This window comes from Nomascus leucogenys, chromosome 4 (genome assembly GCF_006542625.1).
Source record: "Nomascus leucogenys isolate Asia chromosome 4, Asia_NLE_v1, whole genome shotgun sequence".
NCBI classification, from domain to species: domain Eukaryota; kingdom Metazoa; phylum Chordata; class Mammalia; order Primates; family Hylobatidae; genus Nomascus; species Nomascus leucogenys.
Window position 1 is genome coordinate 102,652,097 of NC_044384.1, and position 15,853 is coordinate 102,667,949.

At 57.2% G+C, this 15,853-nt stretch overlaps 3 protein-coding genes across 13 annotated transcripts in view; 1 reads left to right on the top strand and 2 right to left on the bottom strand.

The window, feature by feature from the left end:
* On the bottom strand, positions 1–2,482 carry NDUFAF3 (NADH:ubiquinone oxidoreductase complex assembly factor 3). Its single transcript, XM_003257041.4, has 5 exons — positions 1,272–2,482; positions 955–1,147; positions 728–794; positions 520–620; positions 1–440 (listed from the first exon to the last, which is right to left on the bottom strand). The coding sequence occupies exons 1-5, from the start codon at positions 1,346–1,348 to the stop codon at positions 324–326; spliced, it is 555 nt and encodes a 184-aa protein (XP_003257089.2). The 5' UTR covers positions 1,349–2,482; the 3' UTR covers positions 1–323.
* On the top strand, positions 2,422–7,980 carry DALRD3 (DALR anticodon binding domain containing 3). Of its 11 annotated transcripts, none has more exons than XM_003257040.3 (12): positions 2,422–2,647; positions 5,147–5,442; positions 5,596–5,852; positions 5,952–6,031; positions 6,114–6,242; positions 6,627–6,700; positions 6,801–6,862; positions 6,963–7,045; positions 7,132–7,314; positions 7,386–7,499; positions 7,600–7,668; positions 7,765–7,980. In XM_003257040.3, the coding sequence occupies exons 3-12, from the start codon at positions 5,636–5,638 to the stop codon at positions 7,882–7,884; spliced, it is 1,131 nt and encodes a 376-aa protein (XP_003257088.1). In that variant the 5' UTR covers positions 2,422–2,647; positions 5,147–5,442; positions 5,596–5,635; the 3' UTR covers positions 7,885–7,980. The 11 variants fall into 11 exon arrangements, with proteins under 11 accessions (XP_003257088.1, XP_030667681.1, XP_030667684.1 ...); XM_030811821.1 differs by lacking the exon at positions 2,422–2,647 and adding an exon at positions 4,295–5,065 and having other exon boundaries at positions 7,600–7,653; XM_030811824.1 differs by lacking the exon at positions 2,422–2,647 and adding an exon at positions 4,295–5,065 and having other exon boundaries at positions 7,412–7,499; positions 7,600–7,653.
* Positions 7,519–15,853, bottom strand: part of WDR6 (WD repeat domain 6) — a 9,480-nt gene continuing 1,145 nt past the window's right edge. The window contains exons 2-6 of the mRNA XM_030811809.1: positions 9,340–11,821; positions 9,163–9,246; positions 8,961–9,077; positions 8,744–8,862; positions 7,519–8,643 (exon numbers count right to left, since the gene is read on the bottom strand). Of these exons, the coding sequence (XP_030667669.1) occupies positions 8,180–8,643; positions 8,744–8,862; positions 8,961–9,077; positions 9,163–9,246; positions 9,340–11,821 (3,266 nt within the window). The 3' untranslated portion in view covers positions 7,519–8,179. The remainder of the gene's footprint in view (positions 8,644–8,743; positions 8,863–8,960; positions 9,078–9,162; positions 9,247–9,339; positions 11,822–15,853) is intronic.

Genomic DNA, 15,853 nt, shown 5'->3' on the forward strand with positions numbered 1-15,853 from the left:
TTTTGTGAGAAAAGCCGTTGAGGTCCTCTCAAATCTGCATGTGAGCAAGTAGGTCTAGAACAGGTAAATATACTGCTTCCTGACTTCTGAAAAGCCAAGAAATCCTAAGCAATCTAGATGAAAAACTGACTCCTTGGTTTCTTCACATTCCCCTCCAAGAGCCCAGTGGGCCATCAGCTCCTGGCCAGCAACACACCTGATACAAAATGGGAGAAGTGTATAAATTATTATGTTGATAAGCAAGATAAGTGCCAAAAGGTAGATAAGAGTGAAAGCATTGGGAAGCCTGGCAGAGTGCAGTCAGCAGGTCAGTTCCTGGCGGTTCATTGAGCAGCTTGGCCCAAAGATGTGAGTGAAGTCCCTCCTGGTGGAGGGATGAGAGCAGCTCCAGTTACTCGGCCTTCATGACACAGGAAGTTGAAGGTGGCACAGGCATTGGGCTGCAAAGAAAAGGCCAGCATCAGCCTGTCTAGCGCCAGGCCTGTGCTCCCCGCAGCATGCCCCAGTCCCGGGACTCACCGTGTCCTGCACTTCCACAGCAATGCCCCGCTGCCTCATGGCTTGAAGCACCTGGGACTGCAGCCTCTCGGTCCGGGCTCCAGTCCCCACCACAACAATCTCTAGGGAAGGGTGGGTGTGGCTAGTCTACAGTTCTGTTGAGAGGCTGCGGTGGGGGTCGCCTTTTGGGGCCCAGAACACCTCTGTTCTCCCTCCCCTCCCCCAGTACCTATCCGGGGCTCCAGCATCCAGAAGAGGGAAAAGCTCTCTTCGGTGATGTCCTGGTGGGATCCCACCTGTGCAGGGAGGAGGCACATTTAATACGACAAATCCATGCAGCCTCTCCCCACCTCCATCCACTACAGGAGACAGAGGAAAGCCAAGTTTGCAGGGACCAAGCAGGGTGAGGGCCTGTGACTCTGGGCCTCAGTTTCCACACTGCGGGCCAGGACTCACGTTCCATTGCACCACTGAGTGCGGGAGCAGAGCGCAGGGGCCGAGCACGCGGTTTCCGTTTATCATGAAGCCGCGGCTGTTGTAGCTGTCGATGTACATGGCCTGAGCGGCCTCGCGTTGCAGCAGAGAGATGCGCGTCCGCTGATACAGCTCGTCATCCGCCGGCGAGAGCCGATGCCCGCGCCGCGGGGCCCTGAGGAGGGAAAGGGTCAGGGGCGCGGGGCCGGGCTGGGCCGCCCGAGAGGCCGGAAGGTGCGGGGTTGGCAGTCGCCGGCCCCAGCGGGCTGGATGGTAGAGGGTGCGGGGTCCAGGCTCACCAGGGAAGCTCAACGGGCGGACAGCGCAGCGAGGGTCGCGCTCGGTACAAGCTACGTAGCGCGAGAGCGGTGGCCATGGCTGACCGACGCGCGGCGAAGTCGTCACCGGCGCCGTTAGTCACCGGGTTGGGGGGGCCCTGCGGAGCCTGACCCAGCGCGGCTGCAGCGCCCCCTGCGTCCCGGAGGGCACCGCACAGCTCGGCCGGCCCAGCAGGCGAGCGTCATCTGTCTTAGGAGGCGGAGTTCCCCGACCTCCGGCGCAGCTCCAGTGTCAGTACCTGCCGCCCTCCCCGCCCTGGGCCCTTGACCATAGTCCCGGAGGAATGGAACACCTGGCAGCGTGGCCGCCCTCAGGGCGTTGCCTGGGCCGCAGCCGCGGCCTGGCCCCCGGGCTCTCAGCTATTAAGCCGCGCTCCCGGGGCGGGGCAGCCGACCACCTGGTCGAGTCACGAACACCTGGCCAGGCTGTCGGTGCCAGACTTCTAGCCCCTAATCCCAGCCTTTGGGGCTTCGGGCACTGTGGGCGGGGCAGTCGGCTCAAATTTCTCCGGCTAGACGCCGAAGCACGCCCCGTCCTAACCGTCACCCGCGCGACCGTTGGCCTCTCCGCCGCGCTCGGAGAGGGGCGTGGCCGAGCGTGGATTGGCTTCTTGGGTCCTCTAGGGGGCGCGGCCAGATGGTTTCTCCTTAAAATGGCTCCAAGTCTGCGGGCAGCCGGAGCAGGCGGAAGGGCAAGCTGTGATAGTGTTTGGGTGGCTGTTCGGCTGGGCCAGGCCAGGCCGAACCGGACCAGACTTGAAGTAGAAGCGCGTGGAGCATCACCTTGTCCTCGTTCACTCTGCTCGCGTCCTGGGAGTTCCCCGTCCCCCGTCTTGATCCAAGTCAAGGGCCTACTGGCGCGAGAGTCGCTGGCCCCCGCGCGGGGTTTGGGCATCTCGGCACGCCGGCTCTGTCGTGGCCTCAGGGGTACATTGTCGCGTTCGCTACCCGCGGGGCCGGGCGAGCGGGAAGCTTGGCACAGTCGGAGCCTGGTGGTCGGTCTCCTGGGGCCGGTCGCAATGGGTTTCCGGGGGTCCCGCCGCTGCTCTGTGGACCCCTTCGGCCCCTGGTGCTCCGGGCGCTGGCAGCGTCACCGGACAAAGGCCACCGAGCGCGGGGGTGTCCCCGAGGTGGACGCGCGGGTTTACTTCCTCTCTGGCCCCACGGGCGCGCTTCCCTCCTGATGGATTCCGAAGCCCGCCCCACCACCGTCACCGCACCAGTGGCCCAGGCTTCGTGGGACCAACAGGGCTAATCTTGCCCCGCGAATCTAATCCGGATCGGGACCCGGTCCTAGGGGAGGCCCCCACCTCCCCTTCTATTGTTCTGGGGCCCAGGTGAGCGTCTTGTTCCCTCTAGACTCGGTTTCACAGCCTACTCCCGGGTCTTCCTCCTGGGACTGGGGATGGGCGGGTTCTGATGTGGCTCCAGGGCGAGTGACCCGGGGGCAGGAGCTCCCCCGCTCCCCGCCAACGGCTGGACAGCGGGCAACGGAATCCCAAAAGCAGCTGTTGTCTCCAGAGCATTCCAGCTGCGCTTGGATTTCGTCCCCTGCTCTCCTGCCTGAGCAGCGCCCTAGCCCAGATGGGGTGCCCCTGACCCCCAGACATACTTTACTGAGCCGCTTGGGTCTCAGTTCCTCTCAGGTGCGCCCTCAGGCTGGAAGTGATAGGTGTAGACGTGGGAGAGCCGAGGCTGGTGGCCATCTCTGGAACCCTGGGGAGCATTGGCGAGGGAGGGTGGACCCAGGACCTCCGGGTAGGGCTGCAATGGTAGTGACTCCCCCAGGGCTGCCTCAGCCCGCATCTCGCTAAAGATAGCCCTCTACTTCCTGGGGAAAAACCACCCCAACCGTCTTCGTGGATGAGAGTATCTGAAGTCCTCAGTTTGAGGGTTCCCAACCCTGCTAAGCAGTTGTCCTCCAGGTCATGCACCTTCAGAATGGAAAGCGCTTTGGAATGACACGATCACTCCCGTTGAGTGGGCACCCGAGAAGCCATCGGGAATGTCGTGTCCGCCCAGTGCTCTTTCGGCGCCTCCCAGCAGGGCCTCAGCCCTGGCCCAGAAAGGGGCCTTGCCAAGCTTTTCCTGCCCCTGGGTTTCCCTGCTCTCCGGATTTCCCAACTCTCTCTACTGAGTTAGCTTCTCCATTAAAAGGAATGGGGGCGGGGTGGGGGGTGAGTATGTTACAGTGAAATGAAAACATTTGGGAACTTTTGTGGGAGAAAGAAAAAGACCTTTCCTATTGGTAGAGGAGCAAGATACTCCAACTGAGGCCTATTTTCTATTATGGTCACATTATTTGGTTGGCCCGTAAATGGCTGTTGCCTAAAACAGGAAGCGTTAAGGATCGTTGTTAAAGCACACCAGGTTAAAGGAGTCACATTAAAAGCTGGTCATTCTGGGCCGGGCGCGGGGGCTCACGTCTGTAATCCCAGCACTTTGGGAGGCCCAGGCAGGCGGATCACCTGAGGTCGGGAGTTCGAGTCTTGACAAACATGGAGAAACCCCGTCTCTATTAAAAATACAAAAGCCGGGCGTGGTGGCGCATGCCTGTAATCCCAGCTACTTGGGAGACTGAGGCAGGAGAATCACTTGAACCTGGGAGGGGTAGGTTGCTGTGAGCCAAGATCACACCACTGCACTCCAGCCTGGGCAACAGGAGCGAAACTCCGTCTCAAAAAAAAAAAAAAAAAAAAAAAGCTGGTCATTCTGGAAGCCATCATGATGGTTGTGATTTCTCAGGTATCAAGAGAAGAAAACCGGCAATTATATCAGAGTGCGCATTTATTGCGCATGAAGACTACCCGGGCTGGGTGCAGTGGCTGATGCCTGTAATCCCAGCACTTTCGGAGGCCGAGGCGGGCAGATCACGAGGTCAGGAGTTCGAGACCAGCCTGACCAACATGGCGAAACCCCGTCTCTACTAAAAATACAAAAATTAGCCGGGCGTGGTGGCGAACGCCTGTAATCCCAGCTACTCGGGAGGCTGAGGAGGAGAATCCTGTGAACCCGGGAGGCGGAGGCTGCAGTGAGCCGAGATCGTGCCACTGCACTCCAGCCTGGGAGACAAGAGCAAGACTCCGTCTCAAACGAGAAAATGCTTGCAAATAACCTGAAACCGCGGAACACTATTCTTTTTAAAACAAGATGTTTTAAATAGGTCGTGAAAGTGGGCTTAATGTTATACTGCCTTATTCCAGTGACAAATATTCATCATGTGTAAAATGAGAGAAATGAAATGTTATTAACACAAAGATGTGAGACTTCCATGAGAAGAGACGGTACCCTGTCTTAAGCGCCCACCAAGTCGCGAGGATCCTTTTCCTGGTTAAGGCCTGGCCACAGCGAAAGAACCCTAGGCCCAGGGAGGGCCCCGAGATTTCAGATCCCGGGGCCCGGCTGTGCAGGTGGACCTCGCGGAAGGGGCGCTGGGGGCGGTAGGTCGAGAGCAGCCGACAGGGCTCCCACTGGCGCACCTGTTCACTTAACGGGGACCGCCGCCGCATCCCCTCCCCAGCTAGTCGGTCCTTTCCGGAAGTTCCACCTCCCTAAATTTTTTCCGGTTCCGCTTACTCCTTCCGGTCACCATGGCGACCAGGCGCCTTGGGGTGGGGGAGACCCTAGGGGCCCTCAACGCGGCCCTGGGGCCAGGCGGTCCGGTGTGGATCAAGGAGACGCGCACCCGCCACCTGCGTTCCCGAGACTTTCTAGCACCGCACCGCGCGCTGCAGGCGCGCTTCGATGACGGCCAGGTGGGCGTGAGCCGGGAGGGGCCGTGCGGCCGGGAGATGGGCCCCGTGCCGTGGCCCCCTTACACGCCCGTTCTCCCGCAGGTTCCGGAGCGTTTTCTCCAAGCCCTCGCCTGCCTGCAGGGCCCTGGTGTGGCCCCGGTGCTGCGCTGCGCGCCGACCCCCGCGGGTCTGTCTCTCCAACTGCAGCGGCCCGCCGTCTTCGAGCGCGTCCTCAGCGCCGTGGCCGCCTATGCCACGCCCGCCTCGCCTGCCTCGCTGGGCCAGCGAGTCTTACTACACTGCCCAGCACTGCGCAGCTCCCCCTGCGCACTCCGCTTGAGCCAGCTGCGTACGGTGCTCGTGGCCGATCACCTGGCGCGAGCCCTGCGCGCTCACGGGTGAGCGGGGCAGCGGGGCCGGAATGGAGAAGGTGGGACTACCGGGGACCTAGAGAGCGAGCGGCGCCGCCCTTGGGGGCTGCGGCTGGAGGTGGGAAGTCGTGGCGAGCTGGACCAGGTGCTCAGGCTGAGGCGGCCGCCCTCCCTTCGCAGGGTGTGCGTGCGCCTAGTGCCAGCTGTGCGGGATCCGCACATGCTGACCTTCCTGCAGCAACTGCGGGTGGACTGGCCCGCTGCCTCGGAGAGAGCTTCCTCCCACACCCTGAGGAGCCACGCCCTTGAAGAACTTACCTCTGCTAATGACGGGAGGACACTGTCCCCTGGCATCCTAGGCAGACTGTGTCTGAAGGAGCTGGTGGAAGAACAGGGCCACACAGCTGGCTATGACCCCAACCTGGACAACTGTCTGGGTAGGACCTGAAGCCTAGCAGGGCCAGAAAAGGCAGGAGGGGGTTAGGGGGACATCTCTGCTTCTTGCCAGTCTCAGCACCTGTCTGTTCTTTTTTCAGTGACTGAGGATCTCCTCTCTGTGCTGGCTGAACTGCAAGAGGCCCTATGGCATTGGCCCGAGGACAGCCACCCAGGCCTGGTTAGTGACTCCCAGCCCTATAGGTTCTCCCAAACCAAGTATACTGTACTTCCACAGTTATGATTGTCCTGTCCTCCCTTAGGCTGGGGCCCCAGATACTGGTACAGATGGCTGCCTGGTTGTACATGTTGTTAGCTGTGAGGAGGAGTTCCAGCAACAGAAGTTGGACCTGCTTTGGCAGAAGTTGGTTGACAAGGCTCCACTCAGACAGGTAGGTTAATGATGGTGGAGCTCCCCACCACCTAACCCCCAACCTCAGAGGGCCCCTTGACAACCCACCGAGGGGCTTGTTAGCTGACTGGTCCAGAAACCAACACTTGACCTTGGAGGAGTTGCTGGACTAGAGAGGGCATGTACAGCAGGTGCAGAGGCTCTGGGGAAGGGGGCTCTGTAGACACATCCCGAGAACACTGAAGACCAGGTTGAGAAGGCTGAACCGTGCGTAGCCTGAATGGCTGGGTAGAAGGAGGCACTCAACCTGGCAGTTCCAATTCGAGGGAGTCTGGGCTGAGTAGAAGCACCAGATTTGGGCTCCTCAAGGGACTTCCTGGAGAGTAGCACCAACTAGGCTGAGCCCCTGACGTCTTTCTGACAGAAGCACCTCATCTGTGGCCCTGTGAAAGTAGCTGGTGCACCTGGCACTCTGATGACTGCCCCTGAGTACTACGAGTAAGTGAGGCTGGGAGGAACACCAACCTAAGCCAGGGTAGTGTGGGGGGACTCTTTACGCAGGACCCTGCCCACTGGCCTTCCTCTCTTCCAAACACAGGTTCCGGCATGCCCAGGTGTGCAAGGCCTCAGCACTGAAGCATGGTGGGGATCTGGCACAAGGTGTGCCTGGGAAACCCTGGCTATGTTCTGGGTTAGGGGCAGGTTTTTTGTATCCCTGCCCTTGCCTGCAGACTGACTGACCAACCCTGTACTCCCTCAGACCCAGCCTGGACAGAGATCTTCGGTGTTCTCTCTGTGGCCACCATCAAGTTTGAGATGCTGAGCACAGCCCCTCAGAATCAGGTGAGCCTGGGAGCCTGACAGGGCCAGTGTTGGGGGACAGGGTGTGGTGGCTGCCTTCTCTCTGCAGCTGTGCTCCTATTCCCCAGCTCTTCCTGGCTCTGGCTGACAGCAGTATCTCCACGAAGGGCACAAAGAGTGGCACCTTTGTCATGTATAATTGTGCCCGTCTTGCCACACTCTTTGAGAGTTACAAGTGTAGTATGGAACAAGGTCTGTACCCCACTTTTCCTCCTGTGAGCAGTCTGGACTTCTCACTGCTACATGATGAGGTGAGTGTCCCTCCCGGTAGCTGGCACAAGGAGGCCTGGACTTCCCCTCCCAGCACCTTTCTCCCCCACAGGGTGAGTGGTTGTTGCTCTTCAACAGTATCCTCCCCTTTCCGGATCTGCTGAGCCGGACAGCAGTGCTGGACTGCACAGCCCCGGGGCTCCACATTGCTGCACGCACAGAGATGGTGAGGCACAGACAACCAGGACACTCTACACTCTATTCTTTATTCTGGCCTGGGGCACAAGAGCAAAGAGATGGGCCAGTGACTCAGTTTCTGTCTCTAGATATGCAAGTTCCTGGTACAGCTCAGCATGGATTTCAGCTCCTACTACAACCGGGTACACATCCTGGGGGTGAGCGCACAGCAAAATGGGGTGGGACGTGCAGAGGGGTACAGGGTAAAGGCAAAGGAAGCAGAGGATGAGACCAGCAGGCCCTTTTTCTTTCAGGAGCCTCGACCACACCTCTTTGGTCAGATGTTTGTCCGCCTGCAGCTTCTGAGGGCTGTGCGTGAGGTGCTCCATACTGGCCTGGCTATGCTGGGTCTCCCTCCACTGAGCCACATCTAAGGCCACAGAGGCTCCAATACTTGGGAATGTTCACCAAATCATCAACTGGAAAAAAAGCAAAAACCCACAGCCAAAATAAATTGGTACTCTTACAAAGTTCTGTCTTGTCATGGGGAGTGGGGCATATTCTTGGCAGCACTCCACTCACCTTCAGCTCCTGCACCGACATCAGGAACCCACGGCCACCACCTCCTCCCCTCAAGGCATGCTGAGCATGGGCACAGACAGCCCATCCCTGCTCCATGCTGTCTGTGAGCAGGCCCCATGCCCAGCACGCCGGCCACCACGGGATACCTCAGTCGTACCAGTTGTAAACCTCAAGCCCCTGACCCCCAAGGGCACAGCGGTGGCCAAACTCAGGGCTCACAGGCCAGCAGTCCATGTCAGCCACATCTGGCACATGGAACACAGTGCTATTCATGAAGGTGGGTTCACCATGCCCCAGACGCCAAAAGGTCAGCCGTTGATCAATGGAGGCTGAGACCATGATGCTTGGGCTTAGGATCTTGAGGCCTGTCACATGGGCAGCATGTGCACAGGGGACAGAGTATTCCTCTAGCACACGCAGCTGGGGTACCAGCCCAGCCTCTCCCACAGACTCTTCTAGCTCTAGCATCTCCACAGCAAGCACGAAGACATGGAGGGATCCATCTTCACTGCCACTGGCCACGAGATGGTGGCCCTCACGGGTGGGCAAGGTGTGCAGGCTGTTGATACCACAGCTGTGGGCCTGGAGAGTCAGGGAGGGGGTGCCAAGCCCTGAAGGAAGAGGGTAGTTGTCAGGGCCCCGCCTGCCACGTGTGTGAGGGCTATGTGACAGGTGAGGAGGGGTAGCCACGGTTGCACATTAGCTACTCACGGTAGGGAAGCCCGGGATCCACTGGAGGCTCCAGGACAGTGGAGTCATGGTCTAGCACGGTGGTGAGATCCCAGAAGGCCAGGCTGCCATCAGTAGCTGCGCTGCACAGAAGGAGCCTCCTGAGAGCCAGGAAAAGACAGCCCGGTCAATAACAGACGAAACTCAACAGGAACCCCCCCACCCAGCCCATGCAGGACCATCACCCAGCCCCTCTCACCGTCTCTGGTTGGGTGCCTCGTGTGTAAAGGAGTGGACCTTGAGGACACATCGCTTATGGTGGAAGGTTTCAGCAAACAGCTGCAGAATCCGCCCAGAATCCTGCAAAAGAAAGAGCCTGGGGGGCGGGGGGTGGCCCAGCTCAGAATGCATCCTAGGCAACCTTACTTCCTTTGTCTCCCCACTGGGCCCTATGCTCTCACCTTACAGCCCCATCACTACAGGCTGCAGCTACAAGGGGGCCAAGGCTGGGCTGGTCAAGTTCACACATAGCAAGAGACATGTACCTGCAGAGACAACATGCAGCTGTCAGGTGGAGCCTGCAAGCCTGGGACCATCTGCATGACCCATACCACACCCTGCCCAGGAGCATGTATTACCTGGTCTCCGGGTCTATCTTAACCATCCGATGCCGATTGCGTTGCCGATCCCAATACTCATCTAGCCGGTGGGACGAAAGGTGCATGACGTGGCAGGCGAGACGGCTTGGGGTGCTGGGGTCCGGAGTAACCATGATGCTGAAGCAGTGCATCTCAGCCCGCCCCCCCGCAGACACCACATGGGCAGTCAGGCCTGGCTGAGGATCCTGAGGGCCACCTGGCGTGCCAATGCCCCACACAGCCACAGCACGCACCGAGGAGATATGGTTACAAACAGCTGTGAGTGCGTGGGCTGAGCCTGTGGTTGTAGGGAGTGCTAGGACACAGACAGTAGTGTCCTCACTACAGGTGATCACAATGTCAGTCAAGTCAGGCCCCTCACTGCCAGGCTCCAGGTCATCAGGCTGCATGAAACTGGGCACTCCATATTCAGGCCCCAGGGTAATGGTGCCCACACGCTTTACACAAGTGATCTCACGGCCATGCAGACCCTCCCGGAGAATCACATGTGGCCGGGTGCAGCCACCCAGAGCCCTGTACAGCATGACATCCCCATCCTTGAGGTAAGCAAAGGCCATGGCCGCCTCAGTATCGGAGAAGGCCCACGAACGGTGCCCTCCACCACAGTTGACGATGTGCAGCTTCTCGTGTGACCGGGGGTTCCACACCACAAACTCATTGGCATGGAAACCCAGGATAACCATGCTCCCATCGGGCACTATGCGGAGCCCAGCTAGCCAGTTCATGCCTCGACAGGACTTCTGCCTTAGGACTGGCTGGAGCTGGCCGTCTCGTACAAACAGCTGGTAGTAGGCGCCATCACGCCCTGTGGTATACACATAGCCACCATGGCACGTGACTGAGGTCACACCCTGCTTCCCATGCAGAGAGGGCAGGGTAGACACTGGGCCCAACCCAGTGAAAGCATTCCCACCCCCACTACTACCACTACCCACTCCAGGTGCCCCAGCACCAGCCCCAGCCTTGCCTCCCACCCCAGGGTCCTTTAGCAGACCTGGTCTGGAGGGGAACAGCAGCACAGAGCCCCGGCGGTCACCACACACCAGGAAGTCACCTGGGGGTAGGAAGGCACTGCATGTGTGCCATCTCTGCTTGCTTGGGGGCAGCAGGTACCGACAACGTTCCTTGACAAAGATGGCCTTGCCAGAGGGTGCGGCTGAGATCTCTAGGCAAGCTACTACCCCGCCAGGGCCCGAAGCCAGCAACAGGAGCTCCTCATAACCACGCAGGGCCCAGCTCAAGCTGTGCACCTTCCCAGGAAACAGGGTCTCGTCCACAGCAGCAGTTGGAGTGTTGATGGGGACAACCTTGACACAACCTTCCCCATTGGCCATAGCACACAATCCGAAGCCCTCGGGACCAGGAGCTGCCTCCAGCAGGCAGTAGGACTGGAAATGTTTATCCTCTAGCAGCTGCTCCCAACACTTGACCTCGACGTCATAGAGATACAGGGCCCCTGTATCAGTCACTGCCAGCAGTCGCCAAGAGCCAGCCAGCGTCACAGCCTTGAGGGTACCTGGCCTACCACGGGACTTGAAGCAGAGAGCTGAGACCCCCAATCCCCGGTACCCACGCCCTACCAAGTGCCACAGCCGAATGCCTGAGTCATCACCCCCAGTGATCACCCAGGCCTGCCTCTCATGGGCAGCTATGGCCCGGATCCCACGTCCCTGGTGTCCCCGAAAGGCCTGGAGGATCTCACCTTCATGGCTCCACACCAAGCAGACACAGTCCTCTCCTGCACTGATAAGGTAATTCTCTAGAAGCTTGACCTGCCACACACGGGCGCTGTGCCCAAAGCAGTGCCCAATATTCTGCACCCGACCCCCAGGCACTCGCAGGTCGCCCACCTTCCAGATACGAACGCTTCGGTCTTCTGAAGCTGTAGCCAGCAAACCCTTGCTTTCCAGGTATGACATGCTGAAGATGATGCCCACATGCCCACTGATTCGTCGGTCAGGTGCTACAGGTTTGTTGTCTGTTAGGGCAGTTGCTGGGTACCAGACCAAGAGCTGGTTGGAAACAGCACCTGCCACTATGGTCAGCTCCTTCCAGGCGTCTCCAATCAGGCAGGCTGAAGAGAGGGTGCACCTGTCTGTGCAGGGCACCTCTTGCAGGATGCACCCTACTACAGGGTCATATAGCACCACTGAGTTGTGGCCCAGGGCCAAGGCTATATTTCCCTCAAGCCAGCGTGCATCCCAAATCCAGTCAGACATGTTCCACAGGCCAGAGCGCCAAAGCTCCCGGAAGTGGCCCTGTCCCCAGCTAATTTTCACAACTCGGAGTCCCTTGCTTCCAAACACAGCCACCATGGCCTCCAAGTCAAGGTCTCCATTAGGCTCTGGCCGTACCCGGAAGCCATGGATAAGATAGTGGCCAAGCAGGTTCTGCACTCGCTTTATCATCTGCAGATGCCCACCAAAGTCCAAGCTGTACACCAGGACATCGGGACCCTCACCTAGACAGAGGCAAAGAGCCATGTCAGAGCTAGGTACCTAACTCTGATGACCCACAAGGAAGAGATAGGGATCAGGGAAACTTCTCGGCATGTAGCCTATGAATGCATCAGGACACACAATCCTGCAGCTTGAATCTTAGAAAATCCTTGGTCTCGGACGGGTGTGGTGGCTCATGCCTGTAATCCCGGCACCTTGGGAGGCCAAAGCGAGACTCCGTCTCAAAAGAAAAAAAGAAAATCCTTGGTCTCGGCCAGGTGCGGTGGCTCACGCCTGTAATCCTAGCACTTTGAGAAGCCAAGGTGGATGAATCACCTGAGGTCAGGGGTTCAGGACTAGCCTGGCCAACAAGGTGAAACCCCATCTCTACTAAAAATACAAAAACTAGCCAGGCGTGGTGGCACACACCTGTAATCCCAGCTACTCTGGAGGCTGAGGCAGGAGAATCGCTTGAACCCAGCAGGTGGAGGTTGCAGTAAGCCAAGATCATACCACTTCACTCCAGCCTGGGTGAAAGAGCGAAACTCCATCTCAAAAAAAAAAAAAGAAAGAAAAAGGAAAATCCTTGGTCTCAGCTTCAGCTGGACTTTCAGTGCTAACTTTGTGCTTCCCTCATCAGTCACTCTTTTTTTTTTTTTTTTTTTTTTTTTGAGACAGAGTCTCACTCTGTCACCCAGGCTGGAGTGCAGTGGCGTAATTTCAGCTCACCAATTTCAGCTCAGTTGGAACCAAGCTCCAACTCCCAGGTTCACGCCATTCTCCTGCCTCAGCCTCCCAAGTAGCTGGGACTATAGGCGCCCGCCACCACACCTGGCTCATTTTTTGTATTTTTAGTAGAGACAGGGTTTCACCGTGTTAGCCAGGATGGTCTCGATCTCCTGACCTCGTGATCCACCTGCTTCTGCCTCCCAAAGTGCTGGGATTACAGGCGTGAGCCACCGCGCCGGCCAGTCACTCTTTTTTTTTTGAGATAGAGTCTCACTCTGTCGCTAAGGCTGGAGTGCAGTGGCACTCTGTCGGCTCACTGCAACCTCCATCTCCTGGGTTCAAGCAACTCTCCTGCCTCAGCCTCCCAAGTAGCTGGAATTACAGGCGCCCACCACCACACCTGGCTAGTTTTTTTTGTTTTTTTTGTTTTGTTTTGTTTTTTTTGAGACAGAGTCTCGCTCTGTAGCCCAGGCTGGAGTGCAGTGGCGCGATCTCAGCTCACTGCAAGTTCCACCTCCCGGGTTCACGCCATTCTCCTGCCTCAGCCTCCCGAGCAGCTGGGACTACAGGCGCCTGCCCCCATGCCCGGCTAATTTTTTGTATTTTTAATAGAGACAGGGTTTCACCGTGTTAGCCAGGATGATCTCGATCTCCTGACCTCGTGATCTGCCCGCCTCGGCCTCCCAAAGTGCTGGGATTATAGGCATGAGCCACCAAGCCCGACCAGTTTTTATATTTTTAGTAGAGATAGGGTTTCACCATGTTGGCCAGGCTGGTCTCAAACTCCTGACCTCAGGTGATCCACCCACCTTGGCCTCCCAAAGTGCTGGGATTACAGGCGTGAGCCATTGTGCCCGGCCTCCTCATCAGTCACTCTTTTTATTTATTTTTTTTTTTTTTTGAGACGGAGTCTCGCTCTGTCGCCCAGGCTGGAGTGCAGTGGCGCAATCTCGGCTCACTGCAAGCTCCGCCTCCTGGGTTCACGCCATTCTCCTGCCTCAGCCTCTCCGAGTAGCTGGGACTACAGGCGCCCGCCACCACGCCCGGCTAATTTTTTTGTATTTTTAGTAGAGACGGGGTTTCACCGTGGTCTCGATCTCCTGACCTCGTGATCCGCCTGCCTCGGCCTCCCAAAGTGCTGGGATTACAAGCGTGAGCCACCGCACCCAGCCTCTTTTTTTTTTTGAGACGAAGTCTCGCTCTGCCACCCAGGCTGGAGTGCTATGGCGCGATCTTGGCTCCCTACAAGCTCCACCTCCCAGGTTCACGCCATCCTCCTGCCTCAGCCTCCCGAGTAGCTGGGACTACAGGCACCTGCCACCACACCCAGCTAATTTTTTGTATTTTTAGTAGAGACGGGGTTTCACTGTGTTAGCCAGGATGGTCTCGATCTCCTGACCTCATGATCCGCCCACCTCAGCCTCCCCAAGTGCTGGGAATACAGGCATGAGCCACTGCGTCCAGCCTCATCAGTCAACAGCCTCATCAGTCACGCTTGATGTTCAGTTCAACCACAAATTTCTCAAACTCAGAGCCTCCTCCTCACCTCGCTTTTTTTTTTTTTTTAATTAAAAAAAAAAATAGAGATGGGGCCTGGCACAGTGGCTCACACCTATAATCCCAGCACTTTGGAAGGCAGGAGGCTCGCTTAAGCCCAGGAGTTTGATACCAGCCTGGGCAACATGGCAAAACTCCGCCTCTAAAAAAATTATACAAATGAGCTGGGCATAATGGCGCATGCCTGCGGTCCCAGCTACTTGGGAGGCTGAGGTGAGAGGATCTCTTGAGCCCAAGAGGTGGAAGTTGCAGTGACCTGAGATTGCACCACTGCACTCCACCCTGAGCAACAGAGCAAGACTCTGTCTCAAAAAAAAAAAAAAGTGAAATAAAATGAGAAGGATTTTGACAATGCAAAAAGAAAATAAAAATGTAAAAGGAGAAAGTCTAATCCAGTGGTTCTCCACAGGGGGCAGCTTTCCCCACAGGAGACATCTGGCAATAGCTGGAGACAGTTACGGCTGTCTCCAGGGGTTGTGCTACTGGCAACTAAGGCCAGGGATGATGCTAAACATCATACAATGCACAAACAGCCTTCCAACAAAGAATTATCCGGTCTAAATGGTCAATAGAGGCAAGATTGAGAAAATCCCGGTCTAATCTAACAAGACTGGGTGAGTGGAAGGGGATGCCAACTTGAGGACACAATATTTAGAGTTAGGATTCAAGGATAAGCAGCAGTTAGCCATAGGAAGGGAGGCGGAAGAGGGGGACTGGGAAATGTCGGGGTGGGGCAAGGAGCAATGGGAGGGTTTGCAGCTTTCTTGGTGGAGAAAACAGCATGTATGATTGCCCTGAGGTGGGCAAGAGCATTGAGTATGGTGGATGGAACAGGAAATGAAGAGCTCAGGAAGAGGCCAGAGAGGCCGGGTATGGTGGCTCATGCCTGTAATTCCAGCAATTTGGGAGGCTGAGGCAGGCGAATCACTTGAGGTCAGGAGATTGAGATCAGCCTGGCCAACATGGTGAAGCCCCATGTCTACTAAAAATACAACAATTAGCTGGGCATGGTGGTGGGCACCTGTAATCCCAGCTACTCCAGAGGCTGAGGCAGGAGAATCACCTGAACCTGGGAGGCGGAAGTTGCAGTGAGCCGAGACCGTGCCACTGCACTCCAGCCTAGGTGACAAAGCAAGACTGTCTCAAAAAACAGAATTGTAGCTATATAAAAGTCACTTTGGAAGCCACAGAAGTAGGTGAATTCACTTGCAGAGCTTCTTAAACTGCATTTCCCAAGTTATTCCCCACCTTAAAACCCTTCAATAGGTTCTCCCCACTGCCCTTAGGGATAAAGTCAAATCAAGGCCTGAAACAATGTGGCCTCTGCTCGCTTGTCCAGCCTCCTTTCCTCCCAGGCTCCATTCCTGCTCTAATTTCACAAGAATTCCCTCCTTCCCCCAAAATGACAGATTCTTCCAGCCTCAAGGCCTTTGGCATGCTTACACTCTTGCCAGGAACTCACTCCTTTTCCTAGTTCACTCTTGTGGTTCTTTGAGTTTCTGCTTCATTGTTCCCCCTCAAGGAGCCTTTAGGAGTTTAGCTCGCGGTAGGAACTCCGCGCTCCAAGAACTGCCACACCAGATCAAAACTGGATCATCCCCACCCCATACACACACCCTCTTAGGACTGGTGGCAACTCACTCAAGGCCTGACCGCCAAGGCCCTGCCTCAGGACCCTTATACAACTCAGCAGCACCAACATGGGTCATTAGTGGCTTCATGTAATGACTGTTCGAGACCAGCCTGGACTCTGACACCTCAGGTCCCAG

Excerpts from the sequence above, each read along its gene's own strand:
- NDUFAF3 (XM_003257041.4), bottom strand. The coding sequence starts at position 1,348 with ATGGCCACCGCTCTCGCGCTACGTAGCTTGTACCGAGCGCGACCCTCG. Across the intron at positions 1,148-1,271 it reads CCGCCCGTTGAGCTTCCCTG|GGCCCCGCGGCGCGGGCATC; the intron begins GTGAGCCTGGAC and ends TTCCCTCCTCAG. Across the intron at positions 441-519 it reads CTGTGGAAGTGCAGGACACG|CCCAATGCCTGTGCCACCTT; the intron begins GTGAGTCCCGGG and ends TTTTCTTTGCAG.
- DALRD3 (XM_030811815.1), top strand. The coding sequence starts at position 4,901 with ATGGCGACCAGGCGCCTTGGGGTGGGGGAGACCCTAGGGGCCCTCAAC. Across the intron at positions 6,032-6,113 it reads AGGACAGCCACCCAGGCCTG|GCTGGGGCCCCAGATACTGG; the intron begins GTTAGTGACTCC and ends GTCCTCCCTTAG. Across the intron at positions 7,315-7,385 it reads TCTCACTGCTACATGATGAG|GGTGAGTGGTTGTTGCTCTT; the intron begins GTGAGTGTCCCT and ends TCTCCCCCACAG.